The sequence below is a fragment of the Panthera onca genome, chromosome D2 (genome assembly GCF_046562875.1).
Source record: "Panthera onca isolate mPanOnc1 chromosome D2, mPanOnc1 haplotype 2, whole genome shotgun sequence".
NCBI classification, from domain to species: Eukaryota; Metazoa; Chordata; class Mammalia; order Carnivora; family Felidae; genus Panthera; species Panthera onca.
This window is the reverse complement of record NC_138349.1, coordinates 17,015,603-17,037,564: the sequence shown is the minus strand read 5'-3', so window position 1 is coordinate 17,037,564 and position 21,962 is coordinate 17,015,603. Positions and strand designations below refer to the sequence as shown.

The 21,962-nt window shown below is 39.7% G+C and overlaps 1 protein-coding gene and 1 long non-coding RNA gene across 5 annotated transcripts in view; one reads left to right on the top strand and one right to left on the bottom strand.

The window, feature by feature from the left end:
- Nucleotides 1-10,340, top strand: part of NHLRC2 (NHL repeat containing 2) — a 59,511-nt gene extending 49,171 nt beyond the window's left edge. Inside the window, exon 11 of the mRNA XM_060641428.3 lies at nt 2,778-10,340. Coding sequence (XP_060497411.1) covers nt 2,778-3,034 — 257 coding nt within the window. The 3' untranslated portion in view covers nt 3,035-10,340. The remainder of the gene's footprint in view (nt 1-2,777) is intronic.
- LOC132684877 (uncharacterized) overlaps nt 1-21,962 on the bottom strand; it is a 143,487-nt gene that overhangs the window by 1,663 nt on the left and 119,862 nt on the right. For 3 of the 4 annotated variants that reach the window (XR_014135336.1, XR_013550570.2, XR_013550571.2), the window contains 2 exons: nt 6,733-6,825; nt 626-981 (listed from right to left, as the gene is read on the bottom strand). This is a non-coding gene — a long non-coding RNA (uncharacterized LOC132684877). The remainder of the gene's footprint in view (nt 1-625; nt 982-6,732; nt 6,826-21,962) is intronic. The other variant, XR_013550572.2, reaches the window with a different exon arrangement.

Sequence of the window (21,962 nt, the reverse complement as noted above, 5' to 3'; positions counted from 1 at the left end):
ATTTCAAAAGATTCATTAGGACTTGATTTACCAGTTACTAAGCCTGAAGCTACATTTTCTTCTTCAGAGATGCCAGAGGTAGAACTTGAGCCCAAGTACTTGCTTGCTATAAGAAAATGGATGCCAAAACCGTATCCTCAAAGTATGCCATTCAAGTAGAAGAATAAAACATTGTTGGAGGATATGTAACTGAATACAAATGAATTACTGTGATCAGCATCCAGGCGGAGCCTTTGTCCTTACTCACTAATTTGTAGTTGTTCAGGAGCACTTCCTGCTCACGTCTATTCTCAAAGTATCCCCAGTGACTGTAAATTGTGTAAAGATTTGAATGTGTATTTGAATCGCTGTGTGCTCCTCATTAATTTTTAAGAAGGAATCAGCCTGCTGCTTGCCTTATAGCAGTGCTTTCCAGCCTCACTAACCGTGGACAACAACTTGAAAGTAAAACATTAGTGGTCCAGAAGGAAGTGCTGACTTCTGGTCTCTACTGACCTTCCTCTGCCCTGCTCTCCCACGCTCTTTCGCATGTTCTCAGTCTCCCATTTCCTCCCGCCTCCTCCCTCATGCCCTCTCACACACTTCTTGTGTGCCTGACCCAGACCCAGGCTCTCTGCCTCCTTACCTTGCTGCTTTCCCAGGGCAGCAACCACCCGCTGGGCATCTGAATCCAGAGAGCACAGATCTCGGTGGGCCAGCCGGGAGGAGCTGCTGGGTCAGAGTCGGGGAAGCTGGCCCTGGGGTGACTGACTGAGCCTTGGGAGACCAACCACCCCACCCCCCGCAAGGAGAGGGCTGAGCTCTGCAGGCGAGGAGGAAGATGTCCGGAGTCAGCTTTGTGGGCAGGAGGCACTCAAACTCTGGCCATCTTCGGCTGTCCGTGGATCCAGAGCAGGTCCTCCACTGTGGGCTTCACTGTCGTGCCTGCGTCTGTTGGTCTGAAAGCACTGCATCAATTGGAGATCACTGTTAATTTCATCTCTGTGTGTAATGAAAGAGCAGTGGATTGAGTTTTAAAATATGTTATTGACAAATTAACATTTTCAAGTCTCTGTGGTCAAACACAGATTAATAATAAGCCACTGGAATATAAAATACAGGTAGTATTAAAGTGAAGTAGTCTATAGGGAAAATTCCTAACTGTTTTCTCACTTGTCCAAAATAGTGGCTCTGTTTTTATTGTACAGGGGCAAATAAGCTTTCAGACAAGAGTCCTGATAATTTAAGGTTTTTGAAAATTATTTATAGAGTACATTAATACACCTATGAATAAAGGAAGGTTTTTCTTCTTGGCCGGTTATTTAGAGACTTAAAATGCCCATTTTTCACTATGATTTATATAAAGTTGTCAGCATATGTGAAGGTTTTAAGTCCCCTCCCCCCCGAAAAAAAGTCAGTATAAAAGCACCATTAGCATATTATAACTTTATAATTCCCACATGTAATGTATCTGAAAAATAATAAAGAAACCTTGTGTTTTATTTCTAGAATTGGATATTAAAATAGCACAGTTTGCTTTGATTTAAAATATAAGAAGTTCCCCACTAATCTGCCATCTAGCAAAGCCAAACCTTAAATAAAACATATTCCCCAATCCAGAAGTAAACAAAGAAGGCTGAAGCGTTTTAAAGAGAATTTTTAAATAATGATTTAAAAACTCTTCACCTAACTCTTTAGATTTTCACCTTTCACCTTCTCCTTCCTCTTGACCTGTTTTTCTCAAATATGATTTTTCAATCAACAGAGAACTAGAGGCAATACACTAGAAGGGAGACTGAGCAGCCTGATATAGGCAGATGCCCAGAGTCCATTGGCTCATCTTGAAGTGGAAAGAAAGAAAGAAAGAAAGAAAGAAAGAAAGAAAGAAAAGCTAAAAAGTAGACACAGAATTTCATCACCACTCAGCAGGTGGTCTGGCTTTTGTACAAATGGCCCAAGTCATTGAGAAGTCATGAGGTTGTGTTCAGTGTCTTCTGTGTGACTCGGCAGGAAAGCATGTCCTGTGTTTTCCAAATGCTGGCTCTTGGTGCTGAGCCCTCTGAGCTGAACGTCCATGTCCATGTGCGCTTCCTCAGTAGGAACATACGTTCCTTCTGAGAGGAGGCGCTCACGAATGAAGAGATCTTAACAATGCTGATACTCGAAGCTTAAAGGTTGTTAGTGGCTTATTAGACTTGTGTTATAATCTACGTAGTGAAACCTAACAAGAGTTATGTGTGAAAATGAGCTCAATAGAATCTCTTAGTATTCACATTGTTGAGCCCATCTGAATAACACACGCAGTATTTGTTTCTAAAAATTACTTGGTTTTTACCTTTGGGTATTTAATAATTCATCATTACTTAAAGGACTTGAGCATCACCACAGAGTTGTACACACATTTGTGTGCCCTCATTTATTTTGTAGTTTTCATGACGTTCCCGAACACTCTTATCTGGTAAAAATGACCTGTTTAGTTAATTTCTAGAACTTAATAGGTTTCATTTTTAATTTCAAGGATTAAGGCTCTATAGTCATATTTTCATTATTGGGTCTGATTTCAGCAGAAATTTGTAAGTTACAGTCTTCAGAGGAAGAATTTTAATAATTTGATATCAAGATCATTAGACTGGAAACATCTCATGGGTGACCATTATGTCCTTCACACAGAGCATAATGCCTCACACTTAGAGGCTTTCAGTAAATGTCTGTTGATTGAATCTAGTCTTCGTGAGGTTTGTCTGATTTCCTCCTTGATGTCTTATACAGTCTTTGTAATTTACGTGTTTATTTTCTAGGCAACGAATGGCTTCTTCGAGGACAGATACCCTCTGGAGTAATCGAGAGCATTTCCAGTCAACCAGCCATCTCACTGCAGATCCCTGGAGATTGCCTATCACTTGAAGCCATTCTATCTATCAGCGTGTTTCTTTATTACTGTAGCACAGACAGCAACGCCTGTATGATGAAGGGAATTATGTTCAGTCAGCCTTTACAAATAACCAGTGCACAACCAGGGTGCATAGCTCCAGTAGAGCTCAAGTATGTATTTTAGCAAGCCAGCCAGCTACCCAGTCACCATAGCCCCTGGCCTCCACCCTCCCAGTCACTGTACCTTACGAAAAGCAGCTTTATTTCTGCCTCTGGGTACCAGGAGACCCATTGCTCAGTTCTAGCAACTGATACTAAGATAAAGCTACGCTTCATATTTACTTATCTATTATAAACAAATTCCTTCATTCTGGCTGTGTACCAGCTAAATCACTGACCATCATTTGAACCATGATTTTGTACTTTGTGCTATTTGGCACAAAACTTAAATCCACACTGTAGTCTAGACTATTATGAAGATAATTTGCAATGAATACTGATAACAGTAATGAAACCAAATATTTTAACTTTTTCTATCTTTATTAGTAGCGAGTAGCACATTTAAATATATAAATTTCACAATAACTTTAAACAGAACCTAAGATCCAGTCCACATGTTGGTATAAGGACACCTGCCATTCAGGGCCTAAGGTCTGTTTTAAGCCAAAAAAAAAAAAAAAAAAAAAAAAATCACATTACAGAAGCTTAAAGAGTATCTGGGTGGTAAATATGTTCTCTGTTCTCTATGATTCTCTCATTTGAGAGCAATTTAAAAGAATGTCTATTTTTATTATAAATTATTTGCTATTTTAACATGCCATTATTAATGCCTTATAACTATATACAGAAAAAGAGGTCTAAGGATGTACAGACTCAATTCCTGAACTTTTTCTGATTGAATACAGTCTTACCGGGTAATAAGTGAGGCCCCAGAAATACTACAACTTTCAAGGAGAAAGGGACTTCGGGACATATTACTATCTGTGATGCTATTTATGATAAAGAATAAATTGTGACAGCTGAATCTGAGTAAATAGGTATACGTTGTCTTAGAGGTTTAAATTTCACCTGTAAGCATTAAAGTATGCAGATTCGTTGGATTTGGGGTTTTTTGGCTCCCCTATATAAAACTTAAATTATCATTTATTGTGATGTTTTTTAAAAAATCACTTTTAAGCCTTCAAGGAAAGTTTTAGTGTGAAGCACTTTCATTCTATTAATATGTATATATATTTATTACTCTTTAAAATATTAGGGCTGAAACATACAGTGATTAAATGACACCGGGGAGGTTTTTAACCCCAAAAGAAATTGCCAGTAGAAGATAATGGAAAGTTTTTTTCTTATAATTTCCCTTTATAACTATTTAAAAGCCTATTCTTGTTTTTACTACAACTGGTTCAATATGTTTGTGATTTAATCAGCTTACAGGATTTTGAAAATGTCAGGTATAAACTATATTTCCACAATAAATATTTATAGGCAAGATGACATAATATGCCTTTCCCTGCTTCAGAAACAAATTTGAACTATAATCTTTGGACTACCATCATCTGCCCATTTTTCTTTTTGAAATACAATTTTGAACATATTAATAGCTTCATTTACTCAGGTTCTCTAAATCTCTGAAGGAAATGCATAGTCATGATTTGGATTTAATTTGTAATCTGCTAAAGCTATTTTTAAAGAGAAGCATAATGTAAAGTTAAAAGGAATCTTGTTTAAAGTTATTATATAATTACCTCATAAACCTTTTCTTTCCATAAAAAGCATTCAGTAATAAAGGAATGAATAACATTAATATTCTTTTATGGAAAATAGGCTGAAGTCCTGTTTTAATCTAATTTGAAATATTCTTCTCATTTCCATTTGGACATGATGAGAATATTTTGGGTTAATCTTTTCCTATTTAAAAAGACATAAACAATTTCACTTCCTGGGAAAGAAGTATATATGGTTTTAACCCAATTTAGAAATACCTGGTAATTAATTTTTCAATATAATATACAAACACACATATGTATTATGTATCTCTATTCCTTTTGTCTAGACAGTTTTCAGTTAGTATTAAGCTTATATTTTCTTTCAAAATAGTTCTATTGAACATTCTTAGTCACCAATATGCACTATTTCTTACATTAAAAATATTTATGTGGATTTAGTATGATTTTTTATGAATCCTACTAAAGCAGTATAAGTAGGTTCCTAGAATTTATGACTAACATAAACCTCTTACATAAGAGGAAGCACTCGAAAGTTTATTTTTAAAAACTTCTTGATCCTTGTCTGCCTTCTGTTTTCTATAAGGACTTGCATTTTTTTTTTAGCTTTAGCTTTTCTTGTATCAATTATGTCCAGTGATAGTTTAAAAAGAGGCAGATTTTAGTATAAGTCATCTTAATCAAAGTGCCAGTAATGTGGCATCACACACACTTTGACACGATACCTGGGATCTTTGCCCTGAATTATTGTGCTGTTTTTGTCACTATTTTTCCCATCACTCTCTGGGATATTATTTCACAAGCAGTAGGACTTTTTTTTTTTTTCTGAATTTATACTCAGGATTAATAGGATCCCTGAAAAGAACTTTGCTTATCTTAAATATGCTGCCTCAAGCAAATATTTAACCTACTCAAAAGGAAAAACTTTACAGTTGAATCACCCATAAGTGTAATTCTGGCAAAGTTCAATGACTACAAAACAGTTTTCCCCCTGACTGTTCTAATTAAAACTATAGTTATAGTATTATTAGGTCTGCAGAAAGCTATAAATCTTAACACAGCCAAAAATATTTCACACGTGCTGATGAATATGTGTGTGTGTGTGTGTGTGTGTGTGCACACATGCACATGTATAGACATGCACAGATACAAAGATCAAGTCAAGAACTTCTCATCTAAGTTTCTCTTATGGGCAGAATACTTTTGGTTAGTATCACCAAAATAAGTTACTCTCTGCTTGTTTGTCCATGGTTGGAAATTTTAGGAAAAAACTGAAAATAGATATCTGTAATAATTTTCTGCCTGCACAAAATTTATTATATCTGCCAATTAAAAAGACTTCAGTCTGGCCCTTGTATTTGGTATCGTGTTTAAGAACAATCATCAAAAACTAAATTCCATAGTTCACGATTGCATAAAAATATCTGGGAGGAACTATGTCAACGGTGGTTCTCCTCAATGACAAAATTATAAATATTTTAATTCAACTTGCCTATAGTTTGTTTTCAGTGAACAATGTGTTATTTTCAGGGGGGAAGAAGTTTTTTTTAAAGATTTAAAGTGAAACTGAATTTAAAGGAAAACTGAATTGGAAGCACTGTATGTAACTTCTAAAATCACCTTTGTTGCAAGGATCAGAACATAATTTGGAATGCTTTGATCTATTGGTTCTCTTAAGTATGTGATTTGGTAAAGACAGAAATGATTAGGACTTTTTATTCTGGTGTTTTTATTGTGTAATGTGTAGAGGTTAAGAGCACGTGCTTTGCAGGCTCTTGGACTCTAACCCTATAAAATGGGGCCACTCTACCTGTTTTATGGGGTCGCTATAAGGATTCAATGAAATAGTGTTTGTAAAGCTTTTAGTAATTAATGGAGCTGCTACTTATTAGCTAATGATGATAATTTATGACCATAAATATCTAGCTTGACATTTGCTTTGCAATTGCAATTCTAAAGGAAAATATTTCTCAACCATCTATTTGATATGTTAATACTCCCCATAGAGTTGGGACCCAATAAGAGAAACACAGTTTTATAATAAAGTGTATTACTATTTATAAATGATGTTAGAGTTAGAAGCCTACAGTTTTATGAACATTTTCTTAAACCCAGAACTACGACTAATTACCTTCCTTTGAGAGGGTCCACACGTACTCACCCTGCACCCATGCCTGTAATGCAGTCTGATGGTGCTCCACAAAATCTTCAAAGTGCCTTCATGCAATTTGCCTCCTTTGAGCTTCCAAGTAACCTACGAATCAGACAAATAGATGTTACCTCCATTTTAAAGATGAGAAAATGGCTCCGGAACGTCGGTGACCATATCTCAAGTTCTCAGAGTAATACGTCAGACACTGGAGCAGTGCCTGGCACAGGCTGTCGTTGGACCAGTTTCGTGGAATGGTTAAGAAGGTGAATCGTGAGTGATCTTTTATTTGAATACCGGTCTCCTGACTCCTGCCTACTTGCAGATGTAGAGTGAAGACAGCCCTCGGAATTAAGAGCACTTGCTTCTGTGAATGCTTTCTCAAGCCTGTGTGGTATTTACAGAGAGCTGAATATATTGAGTGCTCAGTATGTGCCTGGCACTTTTCTAAGTGCTTTTCATGTATTAGCTCATTTAATCTTCACAACAGCCTTCTGAGAGAGGTTCTATTTTTCCTTATTTCCCTGACGAGGAAACCGAAACAAAAGAGTTACAAGCCTTTCCACCAGTATATTCAAGATCACGCATTTAGGAAGTGGCCAGGCCTGGATGCGTCTGCTGAACTACCATGTTATACTGCCTCTCAAAAGTATTTGTTTTAGACCTACATCTTTTGACGCTATATATAGTAAATAATAATCTAAAGAATCCAAAAAGTCCTAGTGATGATTGTTTTTGAAATTTAACTTAAATCCACTTAACTGTATTAGCTCTTTGACTTTTCATTATACGCTCTTATCCTTCATGGCTTGGAACAGACTGTATACTTTTGTTTCCCAAAAGATTTTGTGTACTATTCTCTCAAATTCAGATGTCATCCAGGATTTTTCTTGGCAGATGGATGTATTAAGGAATTAAGTAGATTTTTCAGTGTTAGCTCCAACAATGCTATTTTAATTGGTCTTCAAAAGGTAATTATAAGACCCTGTCATAAAGGATAACTTAATCCTTAGAACAGGACTGTCTCACAACCTAAAAATTTTGGTCATATTTAAGAACATTTTAATAACCAAAGTGAGTTCCAGAAGCATAGTATTTGGCCAGTCTTGGTAACACACAAAGTTCTCTGCTTACTCGTGTCATAAATGGCACTGGTAGGTAAGACCTTCGCCCCCCCCCCCCGCCCCCCACTCCAGTGACTCAAATATATGCAATTCTATTACAGTAAACCTATTCTAGCGTTAGGTACTGAAAGTGTGAAGTAAAATGTTACCACTGTGACTCCGTGATCATCTAGGAACAAGATTATAAACATCTTTTCATTAAATAGTTGGCTAATTTAAATCATTAGAACTTGCTAATTGCTATAAAATCTCATTCCTGAAACCCATAAGGAAATGTAAAACTCAAAAGGTAATTACTGTGTCATACTTTAGAAGTAGAATTCACTGTTAATTGCCAAGATTTCCTCCTCTTTCTCCTGTGGCATGTACATAGTTGATTTAAATGAAGAATTCACACTACCCATAAATCTCCATTTTGTCCTGAATAATTGTTTGTTTTCCCCATGTTCTTGCAGTAGGGTAACAAAGAGTAGTATTAGAAGTTAGGGTCTTACTGATCTGTCTACATGTGTTCCGTGACCAGCAAACCTTGGCCCTTTCGCACAGCAGACCTACAGGTTCCACTGGCTACTTCTGGCTTCCGGGCAGCTGGTCTGACCACCCAGGACCTGGGCACAGTGGGCCAGGAGGCAGCACTAGGCAGCTTTTCTGATTGCTACCCCTCCATTTCCTAGTGTGCTGATTGGGTTTCATTATTTTCCAAGGTTCGGGTTGAACAGTGAAAATTCTAGATCCTGGTTGTGGGATGTTTGCCTAGTTCGAGTTCTCCGTTGTCTGGGGTGTCCCTTCTTCAAGGCATGGCGCTCTCGAGTACACCCTAGGGCATTTCGTTCTGTTGAAAGCCCCAACCAAAAGGAAAGAGCCACAAGTATTTCCAACTACGCCTCCCTGCCTCTGCCGGCAACCATACGCTAAAAAACACTAAACAAGCACAAAGGGTTGCTAAACGACCATATACTCAGGCCTTTTTGTGACTGCCAGGGCATGGTGTGAATTCCTTCCTCTTCTAGCAGCAACTTACAGACGTGATGTTTTTCAGCGATACAGAGTTCGGCAAAATTTGTCAATTTTTGAAAACCTGAGACTGAGTTACATGGACAAACATAATTTATTGCCTTTGTTTTTAATACACGCGGTTACATACTTCTATTTGAAATAAAGTGAAATGAGCCCTCATAATGCTGAGAAATCGGGGGGAAAAAACAGCCTTCAGATTTAAATATGCCCAGTTTGAACAGTATTTTCATGACTCTGGTGTGCTGTGCTCATAAATATCTGCTAAAACATAGAGGGCAAAACAGTAGTTGATAAACTATGGTAATGAAGGGTAAAAATAGACCTGTTCCTTTCTCAAAATGTAGAAGGACTCTGCCATGTAACAATCTTCTATTGTTAGAATCTGTGGTCATTATTCTTAATGCCACCAGAATTACAATCATTCTGTGGGTATGTACAGGATGGGCTGCCTGCCCTGCTCATTATGCTGTTCAAAACCAACAAGTTTTTGCTCATATAGAGTTGAAATGTGTTGTTTCACGCACGTCTCAGATACTTGTCATCCCGATTTACCTGTAGAATACATACTACCATTTCCTCTCCACACCTTAGGCTTCCCTCTCTTTAAAAACAATGGTAGTTTCTATAGAGGTTTCAGCGAGGAGCTATGGCTCTACAGCAGAAAGGTTTTGGTGTGGCAAATTCTTTTTTTCTAGAATTCCTAATAATATCTCAGTTTCCAGAGCAGAACCGTACCCCCATGTGTTTAAGATTAATTTCTCTCTAGTCTGCAATATACCTTCCTAATTATATTCTACATAGGTTAATTTTTTTTTTTTTTTAAAGTTTGAAATTCTCACTGTCAGGGGTGCATTGAGAACCAGTTTCGAAATACTTACATTGCTTTAATTACTTTACATGTGGTTTGTGGACAGAGTTTGCTGTGTGCTTGAGATATGTATGTATAAAACAGATTTCCGAATTGTAACATCTCATAACTTTGTCATATTTTAGAGACTCAGACTCTCCCATCTTTTGTGTGGATAAAGTTGTGTTTTTATTTTTGAAAATACAGTTGGTCTGCTGTGCTGACTTCATATCTGTCATTCCAAAGGTTTATTTTTTTCTCCAAAGATTAAAAAATGCAATGAAAATCTAATTTAGAACATCACATATTGATATTTCCATCCATACTCTAACTCTAAAAATGTTTGTGGTCTGCTTTTTTGTTTCATGTAGACAGAGTAATATATTTTTATATAACATTGTATTTCTACACCGATCTTGACTATTTTCAGTGATGCTTTCCGGTGCACGTGTTAACAGAAGATCATTTGGAACAACTGTGCGCACCGGCCCTCATTACCGACTCAAAAGATGTGTAATACGTGTGGTTATAAAAGCAAGAATGTATTTATACTCTATACTGAAACCTAATGCCTCTTTTCTAAAACTTTGCACATTTTGTTCATGAAATAGATTAAATATTTTCTCTCTAAAGCCACGTTTCTGTTTTTAATATGCTTTCTGTTTTAAGTATATCATGAGATAATTTTACTGCTTAAAAACCTATAAATCATGGTTTATTATTTGAACTTTGGGGGAAATGAGCATAGGACTTAATATTTAAAAAAAACTGCAAGCAAATAAAATAAAATCATGAAATCATAACTCCATTAATTAAAAATCGTAAATTCAAAAATACATTTAGGGAAGGTGATCAATTTAGTAAATGGTCTTGGGAACATTTGAAAAGAAAAAACATCTCTACTTAACACTATATACAGAATTTTAAAGGAATTAGTGGCAACATAAAAATTGAAAATACAAAATTCCAGAAAAAATGAAAAAATATAGTGTCAGGGGTAGGGATGGTATTTCTAAGTAGGACCTAAAACCCAAAAGCAATAATGGGAAAGACTGATACGTAGGACTACACAAAAATTTTAAGCATCTGTATAATGAGAACAGAAATGAAAAGTTACAATGAAAAACAAAGTACTGCAAAACAAAATTGGACATAAGATTAATCATTATAATATGTGAGGAGCTCCTATGAACTAATAAGAGAAAGTTACCCCAGTTGGGAAACAGGCAAAGAATGCGAGCACACGGTTCATAAAGAGCACTAGAAGGATGCCGACTCCCCTAAATCAAATGCAAATCCATCCATTGGACCATTTACTGAGCACCTCTGATCCTGTACTCTAGAACCAGTGATGAACAAATTAGACAAGATCCTTGCTCTAGAGCTTGCATTGTAGTTGAAAAGAGAGAAGAATGAATAAAAAACCCAAAGGGTAATTTCTAAAACAAGGTAAATAAGAGTAAAGGCCTCACGCTGAACTTGAAAGTAGCCAATCACACATCCACCTGCAGAAAGTGCAGAAGCCACGGAGGCCACTTTTTCCCAAAGTGGTTCTCATGGCAGAGTTTGTGAGAGCCACTGATCCCACATTCCCCCCCACACTGAATTGACAGACTTGAACTTTGTCCACACAAATGTCAGATGATATTTCAATGCCTGTTTGTATCTCTTGCCCATTTTTCTGTTTCCTATGTGCTTACTGTCATGCAAACATTCTTCCTCCAGTCTTGATAGTGCATGATTGCAAATACTTTCCCCAAGTAACTTACCTTTTCATTTTCACTAAGGTGTCTTTTGCTGGGGGGAAAAAAAAGTTTATAAATTTAACATAGTCGATATATTTTGTGTCTCATTAAAAACATATTTTCCTATTCTAAGCAATAAATGATAATGTGCTTACTTTCTACTAAGACTTGTAAAGTTTTTAGGTCTTGAGTTTTGTGTATCTTTTTTAAGTTTATTTATTTTGAGAGAGGGAGAGGGAGGGGCAGAGAGAAAGGGAGAGAGAATCCCAAGCAAGCTCCACGCTGTCAGCACAGAGCCCAACATGGGGCTCGAACCCACCAACCCGTAAGATCATGACCTGAGCCAAAATCAAGAGTCAGACGCTCAGCCAACTAAGCCACCCAGGTGCCCCAAGTTTTGTGCATTTTTTAACATTTAAGTCTTTAATTCCTCTGGAGTTTATCTTTGTGTATGTATGGAATAGGAACCCAGTAGTGGTGATTTATGTATGAATAAACATGTTTTCTACTTTCATTGCAAAACATTCTCTCACTGACATGACATGCCTCCTATGCCATGTGTCAAAGCTCTGTACATGCACGAGCCTGTTTCTGGGTGTTAGCGCCCCTAGGTATTTACACGAGAGTGCTGTAGGCCAGGCAGGATGCGTGTGCTGGAGAGTTCATAGCACCTGTGTTCAGCCAAACTTAGAAACAACCATCGTCGGAAGAGTCCATCAAAGTCAGGTAGGGGGTGGGGGAGAGAGTCCCCAAAGATTCCACTCAACATGATGACTTTCCTATAAAAGTTTAAACAACGAAACATACTTTAGGTATATACATATAGAGAAGATAAAATTATTTTAAAAAGAAAAACTCGGAAATGATAGCTACCAGATTAAGAATGGTGGTTAACCTTGGACACAAGGAAGCAGAGAGGGGAGATGAAGGTGACCGTGAGACATGAGTCCAGCTTGTGGGTTGGACAGCGGTTTCAGGACTTTTTACTGGGAGTGTTAAGAACCAAGGATTATAGTGAATATATGCAATTTTATGCACCTGCATGTCATTATAAACACAGGGCGATGAGGCGCAAACTTCCTGCCCCGAACCGGGACCAGAAGGATGGGCGTCAAGTCAGAGGCTACGCAGCAGGCACATTTTGAACGTGAGTTGCAATTATTTAGGGTTCGAATAGAAGCCATTATGAGCCTTTAAATAGGGAAATCCTGAATCTATTTTAAAAGATCCCTCTGGCTACTAAGTGAAAGATGCATTATGAGGAAGGGGGCAGGGAGAGGGGAAGCAGTTAGGAAGCTATTCTTTTACTGGTCCCAGCAGGAAAAAGCTAATTATGAATTGGGCGAGTATGGGAGAAGTAGATAAATCGGAGACATTCTGGAGGTGAAACCAAGAGGATTTGCCGATGCATTTGACTCTGCATAGTAATGCAAGACCACAGAGATGACCAGGCAGTCTGGAACCACGCAAAGAAATCCTAACAGTCAATGGGAGAAGACAGGACTGTTTCATGAGCTTTAAAAATGTTGGTTAAAATATTAAAAACTCTTGGGGCGCCTGGGTGGCTCAGTCGGTTAAGCGTCCGACTTCGGCTCAGGTCACGATCTCGCGGTCCGTGAGTTCGAGCCCCGCGTCGGGCTCTGGGCTGATGGCTCAGAGCCTGGAGCCTGCTTCCGATTCTGTGTCTCCCTCTCTCTCTGCCCCTCCCCCGTTCATGCTCTGTCTCTGTCTCAAAAATAAATAAACTTAAAAAAAAATTAAAAAAAAAAATTAAAAACTCTTAGTGCCAATTATGAAAGTATGAGGAAAATGAAAAAAATAATAAAGCTAAAACTTAGCACACTGTCATTTAAAACATTACAAATGTTGATGATACACAGCAAGTATTTTTCTTGAAGGCAGATTGTCATATGACTTTCCAAGTTTGAATCAGCTACCGACATTTTTATCCATGCTTTCAATGCTGTGCTCTATGTCCTACAGTTTCTTTAATGCGAAGCTTTTTTCCATCAGCACTGCCTCTGGGACACCATCATCCCTCTCATCAAAGCCACTTTCCTCATGCGGGTCAAGGTCACCCTCACTCAGTTTCCCTGGATGCCGGTCAAGTCTATCGAACAGCGACAGCGTTCCCAAGGCCAGCTGTTGCCTGTGTGGCTCCATCTACATTCAGCTCAAATGTCACTTCGGTGTGTTCACATTTTTTTTCTTTGCTGTACTTTCTGTCTTTCCCTCTTTGGCTCATCCATGTTTCTAAAATGTCACGTGGCTTTACCACCAGGAAATGAGAAGTCACCACAGTTACGCGCTCTGCTGTCTGTGCATGAACGGAATACCACGCACACGTGACCAGTCACCAGACTTTGGGAGAAGTGACATTGTTGGTCACGGATCGTGGGACACATCTGTCATTATGCAGTGATTTATGGACTGAGGGGCTAACAGTGAAGTTTATACGTAGGTCATTACAGTCAATATTCTGTGCAACTGAAATGGGAACCGTGTCCTTGAGGGAGTGGTTGTTGCTTAAAGTGTTGTAACAAACTGGGCGTGTCACAATTGTTTGGAGCAAGAACTTCGGCGGAATAGAGAAATGGAAGGATATAACAAAGCCTAATAACCACACAGAGCTGAACATAGGGGATAGGGAGGGACTAGCGTTTATTTACCCGATAGAGGTTTGTCTTGTCTGAAATGTTACGAATTCGCGTCACAACTGTTGAGAGCAAACTAAAGTGGGGAAAAGATGACTTCTGTTCCCTCCAATCACACTGCTCATCTTGTGTCATCCCTGGAAGAGGTAACCAGAAGGGTAATAGGAGAGGCAGGAATGGATAGATAAACGTTTGTGGAGGGGAAAGAAAGCCTACACTGGTTATCTTAGAAGATGTGCAGAGAAGTCACGTAAATGAGAGTCAATCTGTCACACGATACACTATCGTGTCTAAAACACACCGCCTTTGTGCCAGCTGACCTGACGCTGTCACTTGGTCACGGAACGAACACGAGCCAAGCTACTTCTTCTCCACTGACACTCAGTTTCCTCATCTGTTAAACTAGATATTATTACCTCACGGAATTATTTTACAACATTAGAAGAGCACTTAGCCCAGTGACTGACAACTAATAAATACTCCAAACCCTGAGTCATTTGTGCTAATGGAGAGCGCGGCTTCTCTGCCCGTGAATGTCTTCAAATAGAGATGAGAAGGCAGTGGACGCGTTTATCCCAAGTATTTATCCTAGCAGGTGGGCAATGCAAGCCAATGACCTCAGGTTCGGAGCTATTCTAAGATTCTGCAATTTACAATGTATTTGGAAAAGCCTCCTTGTTTCGCTTTACTTCAAAATAACAACAATTTCTTATTTACACCCTGGGACTTCGTATTCATTTTTTAGAGTGAAATGCATACCTATAAGCCAACTCAAGTTTCAGTACATTTGAAGATACACAGATTTTTTAATAGGACTGAGAGAAGCGTTTAAAACATTTTCACCTAACCAAAGGCAACCTTGTTCGTGTACATAATGTTCTGGTAACTCCATTCTCTAATTCCACTGTTTTTTTGAACTCCTAACTGGGTTAGAAACTTGGGACTTAAAAGAATCCCGAGGGGGGGAAAATTGGCTATTCACCCCCTCCCTTTGTTTTTAACGAATATACCACAAAAATATTTGAAATATTCTTTATGTACATAAAACCTGATTTAGGATATAAAAAAAATTTTTTTAATGTTTATTTTTGAGAGAGAGAGTAAGAGAGCACAAGTGGGGGAGGGGCAGAGAGAAGAAGGAGACAGAGAATCAGAAGCAGGCTCCAGGCTCTGAGCTGTCAGGACAGAGCCCAATGTGGGGCCTGAACCCACGAACCGTGAGATCATGACCCGAGCTGAAGTCGGACACCTAACCAACTGAGCCACCCAGGTGCCCCTCAACTCAGTTTTTAAACCATCAGGTTTTAGTGAAACTAAGATGAGAAACCAATTTTTTCACAGGAATGCACACTGTACTTCCTTTTCCTATTCGCCAAAGCACTTGAAGTGACCTCCTTCATGTTCCGATAGGGTTCAGCTTCAAGACATCTCTATAACCTTTAAAGCTCGCTTGTGCCTTAGGACTCCATAACGCTCATTAACGGGGGAAAAAAATTTCTCATCTTAGTCTCGCTAAAACCTGATGATTTAAAAACTGATTTGAAGCAATCCTGTTGATTTATTTTGAGGGGGCATATACCCCCTCTCGAAAAACAATCAGCAGCACTGACACACCACTGGATGCTCAAAAAGCAATTTTCACATTGCAAAAGCTGGAAAATGTATTTGCCTGTCATTTAAGTTATTCACATTCCTTGACATGGATCTATCTAGATCTAGATATAGTTTAGCTATAATCACTATGAATATGTCACAATCTACATATATATATACATATACACACATATATATACATATACACACATATATATACACATATACGTGTGTGTGTGTATATATATATATATAATTGTGGCTTACATATGTATCATTTGTGGGTGTGTACATTTGTAGTTTCCCCTGTTTGACCCAAAACTCAAGTTCTGGTCAAGCTTAGAGCACAACTTTAGTAAGTTTAATTAAACTTTGCCAATCACAATTTCAGTCTATGCCCAGCATATTTTAATTTCATTTCGTCGCCAAGAGAAACCGATAGACATCATCACTGTGTCTGTTGTTTCTTCTTCCTCTTATCGAAGAAAACACTGAACTGCCCCTAGCAGAGTGGGAAGGCCAAGTTCTGCAATCCTGCCAACACAAGAGAGTACTCACTTCCCCTAATATTGTTAAGGTTGTAATTTGAAAATCCTCCTCTCGTTAAATAACAGTTACCTCTTTAAACTGACTTTGTTCTATATTAGGCATTTCTTTGGAAATGGCCCCACAACCAAGTCCCTTATTAGAACAAGAAAGATAAGGAGGGTAAATATTTGAAGTGTAGTTTTTATCTCCCCATCCCGGAGAGGGAAAAAACAATAGGTCACCCATGTTCAGGAAGCTGGCATGACCTAAGCACCCAAGCATTGCCAGGGATCTAATGAGGCTGTTTACCCTGTGCCGCGGTCTTCAGGCAGCAACACAGCTAAGTTAGCCTCGCAGAAAAGCAAGTAGGAAAGACAGCTGCTTTTATTTGTTTAACTTTCTGGCGGAAGAACAAAATAATTATCTGTGTGGCCCAGAACCTAATAAGGTTCTGGCTTACTTGCGCTTCGCTATTACAAATGCTAAGATATTCTTGGGTGCTTTGCCGCGGTTCCGAGTGGTAGGCGAAAGGTACCGCGCTGACCTTAGTTTGATAATTTGTGTTAATAAAATGCCTCGGTCAGATTTTATCATCATGAAGGAGGTGATAGAGAAGCTGCATTTGTCGTCACTCATGAGATCTAAAAATAAGGGTCTAGGCCGGTTTTAAAATGCAATTCTGCAACCTTCATGGGTAGTACATTCTATTATTTAAGAACCTTGCAAAGTGACGGTTCCTTGTGTCTAAGTACCTTGCCCTGCATTATAAGCCTTCCACTTGTTTGGTGCTCCATGAACATGCATCCTAGTTCTTCATAACCTGAACCTTCTCTTTCCAAAGTTAATCATTTCATATTTTAACGCTGTCTTCAATTCAATCCTAATTCCCCACATATATGTCTCCTAGGTTCTCTTCCTCAGCCCTCCGTTTTCTGTCAGCCCTGCCTGAGCCGTTCCACAAACCACCTGAAGCTATAAAGCCAGGAATTAAGCAATGCTTTCTGTGAAAAGGATAGCGAGTAGGGGAGATAAGGCATACTTCCAGAATGTCCCACAAGGAGTTCTGCGGACCCTCTCTCCATTGAACAGCTGGTGAAAATTCTTTATAAAGATCCTAAAATCTAAAATCTAAACCGTCTAAAATCTCTGTAAACTGTTCCAAGGGCATACAGCAAATGAAGAAACATTTATTCAAAAAAGTCTACCAAATTTAGGTTAAAAGCTGGAGAATCTGTGGCATTGGAGCCATGACCCACTCTCTCACTCCCCCGACCCCAGATCGGTATGACAGAAGCTCCACTCCAGTGCGTGTGGCCAAGAAGGTCAGACTCTTCGTCCCCTGGTCCATAGGAGAGGGCTGCAGCTGTTCCCCAGGAAGGCAGGCTGCCAACATTCTCATCCCCCCAACCTGGGTGCTGAAAACGCTGACTTCCAGGTGCATACAGCCAAGAGGTCAGGGTCTGCTTTCCTTCACCCATGCTCACTCATACAGTGGAGGCTCAGCCCCAGGCATGGCGAGCCAAGAATACTGGGACCGGAGACGCCCTCACAGGGCAGAGGTTCCACACCAGATACAAATCAAGAAGACCAGAGGCTACCACCCCAGCCGGTGCCCTCCTCACAAAGCATGAGTCCACTATCCCCACTCCCATCGTCAGAACAGTGATACAGAGAAGCAGCAATGAAACAGGGGACATTACTACCAACCTTACAGAAGTAAAAATGATGAATGAATGGGAAATGAATGAAAAATATCAATAACTTTCTATAAAGACAAAAGTGACTGAAACTGACTCAAGAAGAAATAGAAAATATTCAAAGATCTACACAAGTTAATAGACGGAACTAGTAATTTAAAAACTTCTCACAGAAATATTCCCAAGAACAGATGGCTTCACTGGTAAATTCTACTAAGTATTTTAAGAGGAATTAATACCAATTCTTCGCGAAAGTCTTCCAAAAAGTAGCAAAACATTTCCCAACTCATTCTATGAGGCTGGTACCAAGACAAGATAAACGTGTCACAAGAAAACTACAAACCAATATCCTTTATGAATATAGATGTAAAAATCCTCAGTAAAAATGTAACAAACTGAAAAAAAATCTAACAAACTGCATCTTGCAACCTACAAAAAGAATGGCATGTCATGAATGTTGTACAATAAAGAATTTGTCTGGTCTTTGCCTAAGGTTCCTGGCGTGGGGCTTCTAAAAGCCTTGGAATCTCCTGAGTGATGAAGTGTTTTTGTTATTTATAAGCCTCTTGGATCATATCTAAGTTTATGCTAATGCAGTAGCTCCTGGTGAGCCCCTGGGTAGCTTCAGGATGGGGGCTGATCATGGTTGGAAAGCCCAACTTTGTGATTAGAGTGTTGAAGCTTTGAGCCGCATGTTATCAACCTGATTTCCTGACCCCCAAAGAGGATAAGGAAGGCTAGAGACGGAGTTCAATCACAGGGTTGATATTCAGTAAATCATGCCTATGTAATGCAATCCTAATAAAAACTCTGGACATAATTGGTGGGGCCTCCTGGCTGGTGAACACATCAGTGTGATTCCATGCTGATTCCATGGGGAGAAGGCACAGAAGCCCCATGTTTGGGATCCCCCCACCCAGACCTCACCCTACACGTCTCTTCATTTAGTTATCTTCCTGAATTTTGTGAATTATTCTTGTGAGCTCAAGGGGGTCATGGGAACCTCCCAGACTTATAGCAAGTTGATCTAACATGAAATCAGTCTTGTTGTAGACACTGCCATTTTACTTGCGGGGTCTATACTAACTCTGGTTGACAGTTGTTATCTTTGAGCACTTTGAATATGTTATGCTACTGCCTCTGGCCTCCATTGTTTCTGCTAACCTTATTGGGATTCTCTTGTATGTAACATGTAATTTTTCTCTTACTGCTTTCAAGATTTTTCTCTCATCTTTGACTTCCATAATTTTTATCATGATGTATCTATTCATAGATCTGTTTTTTTATCCGAGTTTATTTCATTTCTTGGACGTGCAGGATATTGTTTTTCGACAAATTTGGTAAGTTTTTTCTTTATTTATTTTTCTACTCCTTTCTCTCTCTTCTCTTTCCAGTATTCCTGTTGATGCGCAGCTTACACTAGGGTTCGCTCTTGGTGTTATAGACCCTATGGGTTAACAAATGTATAATGATATGTAGCCGCCATTATAGTATCACACAGAATAGTTTCACCCCCCTAAAAGGCCTCTGCCTCTTCATCCTTCCATCCTACCTAACCCTTGGCAACTGCTAATCTTTTCACTATCACCATGGCTTTCTCTTTTCCAGAATGTGATATGATTGGAATCATGTAATATATAGCCTTTTCAGATTGGTTTATTTCTCTTAGTAGTGTGCATTTCAGATTCCTCCATATCTTTTCATGGCTTGATACCTTATTTCTTTGAGTGCTGAATACTATTCCACTCTCTGGATGGATCACAGTTTATTTACCCATTCATCTACTGAAGGACCTCCCAGTTGCCTCCACGTTCTGGCAATTATGACTAAAGCTGCAATAAACACCTGTGTACAGATTTTTGTGCGGACATAAGGCTTGAGCTCATTTGGTAAAAACCAACGAGTGCCACTGCTGGATACGATAAAAGTAGATTTCATTTTCTAACAAATTGCCAAACTGTCTTCCAGAGTAGCTGTACCATTTTGCATTCCCCTCAGCAATGAATGAGAGTTCCTGTAGTCCCACCTCTCCATCAACATTTGGTGTTGTTGGCATGCTAGATTTTGACCCGTCCAGTAAGTGTGCGGTGGTATCTCAGTTTCTTTAATTTGCCTTTCCCTGATGACATATGATGATGAGCATCTCTCCATTTGCTTATTTGCTATCGGTGTCTCTTCTTCAGTGAGGTGCCTGTTCACATCGTTTGCCCTTTTAAATATCAGGTTGCCCATTTTCCTTATTGTTGACTTTTTAGATCCTTTATCAGAATGTCATTTGCAAATATCTTCTCCCAGTCTGTGGCTTGTCTTCCCATTCTGTTCAACTAGCGAATTTCTAATTTCAGTTGTTATATTTTTAAACCCCAGGGCTTCCATTTGCTTCCTTTTTACGATTTTTCTCTCTTCACTGATGTTCTCTACGTAACGCAACATTGTCGTCATACCTTCCTCTACTTCTGTGATCACGCTTTCCTTCGGTTGCGTGGACACATCTATAGTGGCTATTTTGAGGTCTTTTTCTGTTAAATCCAACATCTTGTTGCTCTCACAGACAGCTTCTGTTGCCTGCTTTTTTTCTGGCGTGTGGGTCATACTTTCCTGTTTCATGCATGCCTCATAATTTTTTTGTTGGAAACTGAACGTTTTAGATAACATATTGTAGCCACTCTGGCTACCGGCACCCCAATTGTTATTGTTGTTTGTCTGTTTAATTTTAGTGGCTGGCTGGATTACGGTCACCCTGGGGTGACTGTGGTATTCGCAGGGATCCCTTCCTCTCTTTGAGTAACCACACCCAGCTGTTAAACTCTCATCATTTCCAGCTGCCTCCTCTATTGTTTGCGACAGTGCACTGGGGCATAAATTGCTCTACAAATGAACTCACTCGAATTGGGGCTCCTTTGAAGGAACAGTCTCTGAGGTCAGTGTCAGGAGGGCTCCTCCCCAGCCTCTTCTTCCTCTGTTCCGTCCTGCAAACCGGCCAGCCTATAGTCTAGGCTGTTCATGAAACCTATGAATCACCTCTCAACTGCCTTTAACCACAACCTCCACTGCTCTTAAAAGTGCCTTCGTATTTGAACTCATTTACTGTTGTAAATGAAATCAGTTCCTTCAGGAAGAGATGAGTTGCCTTTACAACGGCTTCTCCCCCTCACCCCCAGGCAAAATCTCTGAGCCAGGGCCCGGGAACTGGGAATGCCACCGTGGCCAGCTGCTCTCTGACTGACATTTTTGCTCTAGGAGCTGAGCACTGCCTGCAAGGTGAGGAAGCAGCAGGTCCCCGAGGTCCTCCTGGCTTGCATCTCCCGGCAGGGGCAAGGACAGTCTGGGTTCCGGTGTTCTCATCGCACCTTACCCAAGGTCAAGTCTCGATTCCAGGAGCAGGGGCTGGGACAAAGAAGGAAGCCCCCGCCTCTTGACCACGCTTGCTGGGACTGAGACACAGCACTTGGGGGGCTGGGAACACTGGAGTCCTGCTCCTCCCAGGAAGAAAGCCCTCCACCTGGGGGCTGGGGGCAAGGCAGCCTGTGCTGGTGGCCACAGTCATCTGGAGTGGAGACTTCACTTTCCAGAGCCAGCAGGACGAGGGAGGGGGCAGTCTCATTTCAGATATTACAGACTCTCAACTTTTTTTTACCAAATTTGCATAGATTTCCTCAAACAGAGGTTTCTTCCTTTACTGTCGTACCGTAGGACCATTTCCAGAGGCTTTAAATGCTTGCTGTTTTAAATCTTTTCTACCAGTTTCACCAGGGAGATCAGCAGAGTCCCCTACACTGGTGTTCCAGAAATTGATCTCCTCTCCCACGTCGTCCTGTGCTGTACTCTGCACAAGGACCATCATTCCCTGCCTTGCGTTCATGAGACTCTTCTTTCCTTTACGACTGTTAACAATAGCCATCTCCAAAATCTCCAAAGCCATCGTGCATCTTTTAATGTCATCAAGGCAACAGGCTTTCATCCAGTCACTAAGGAAAATGTTAAGCTGCACTAGTAGAAATTCCAAAACAGCCTTCCTGCAGCCAAGATCTCACCTG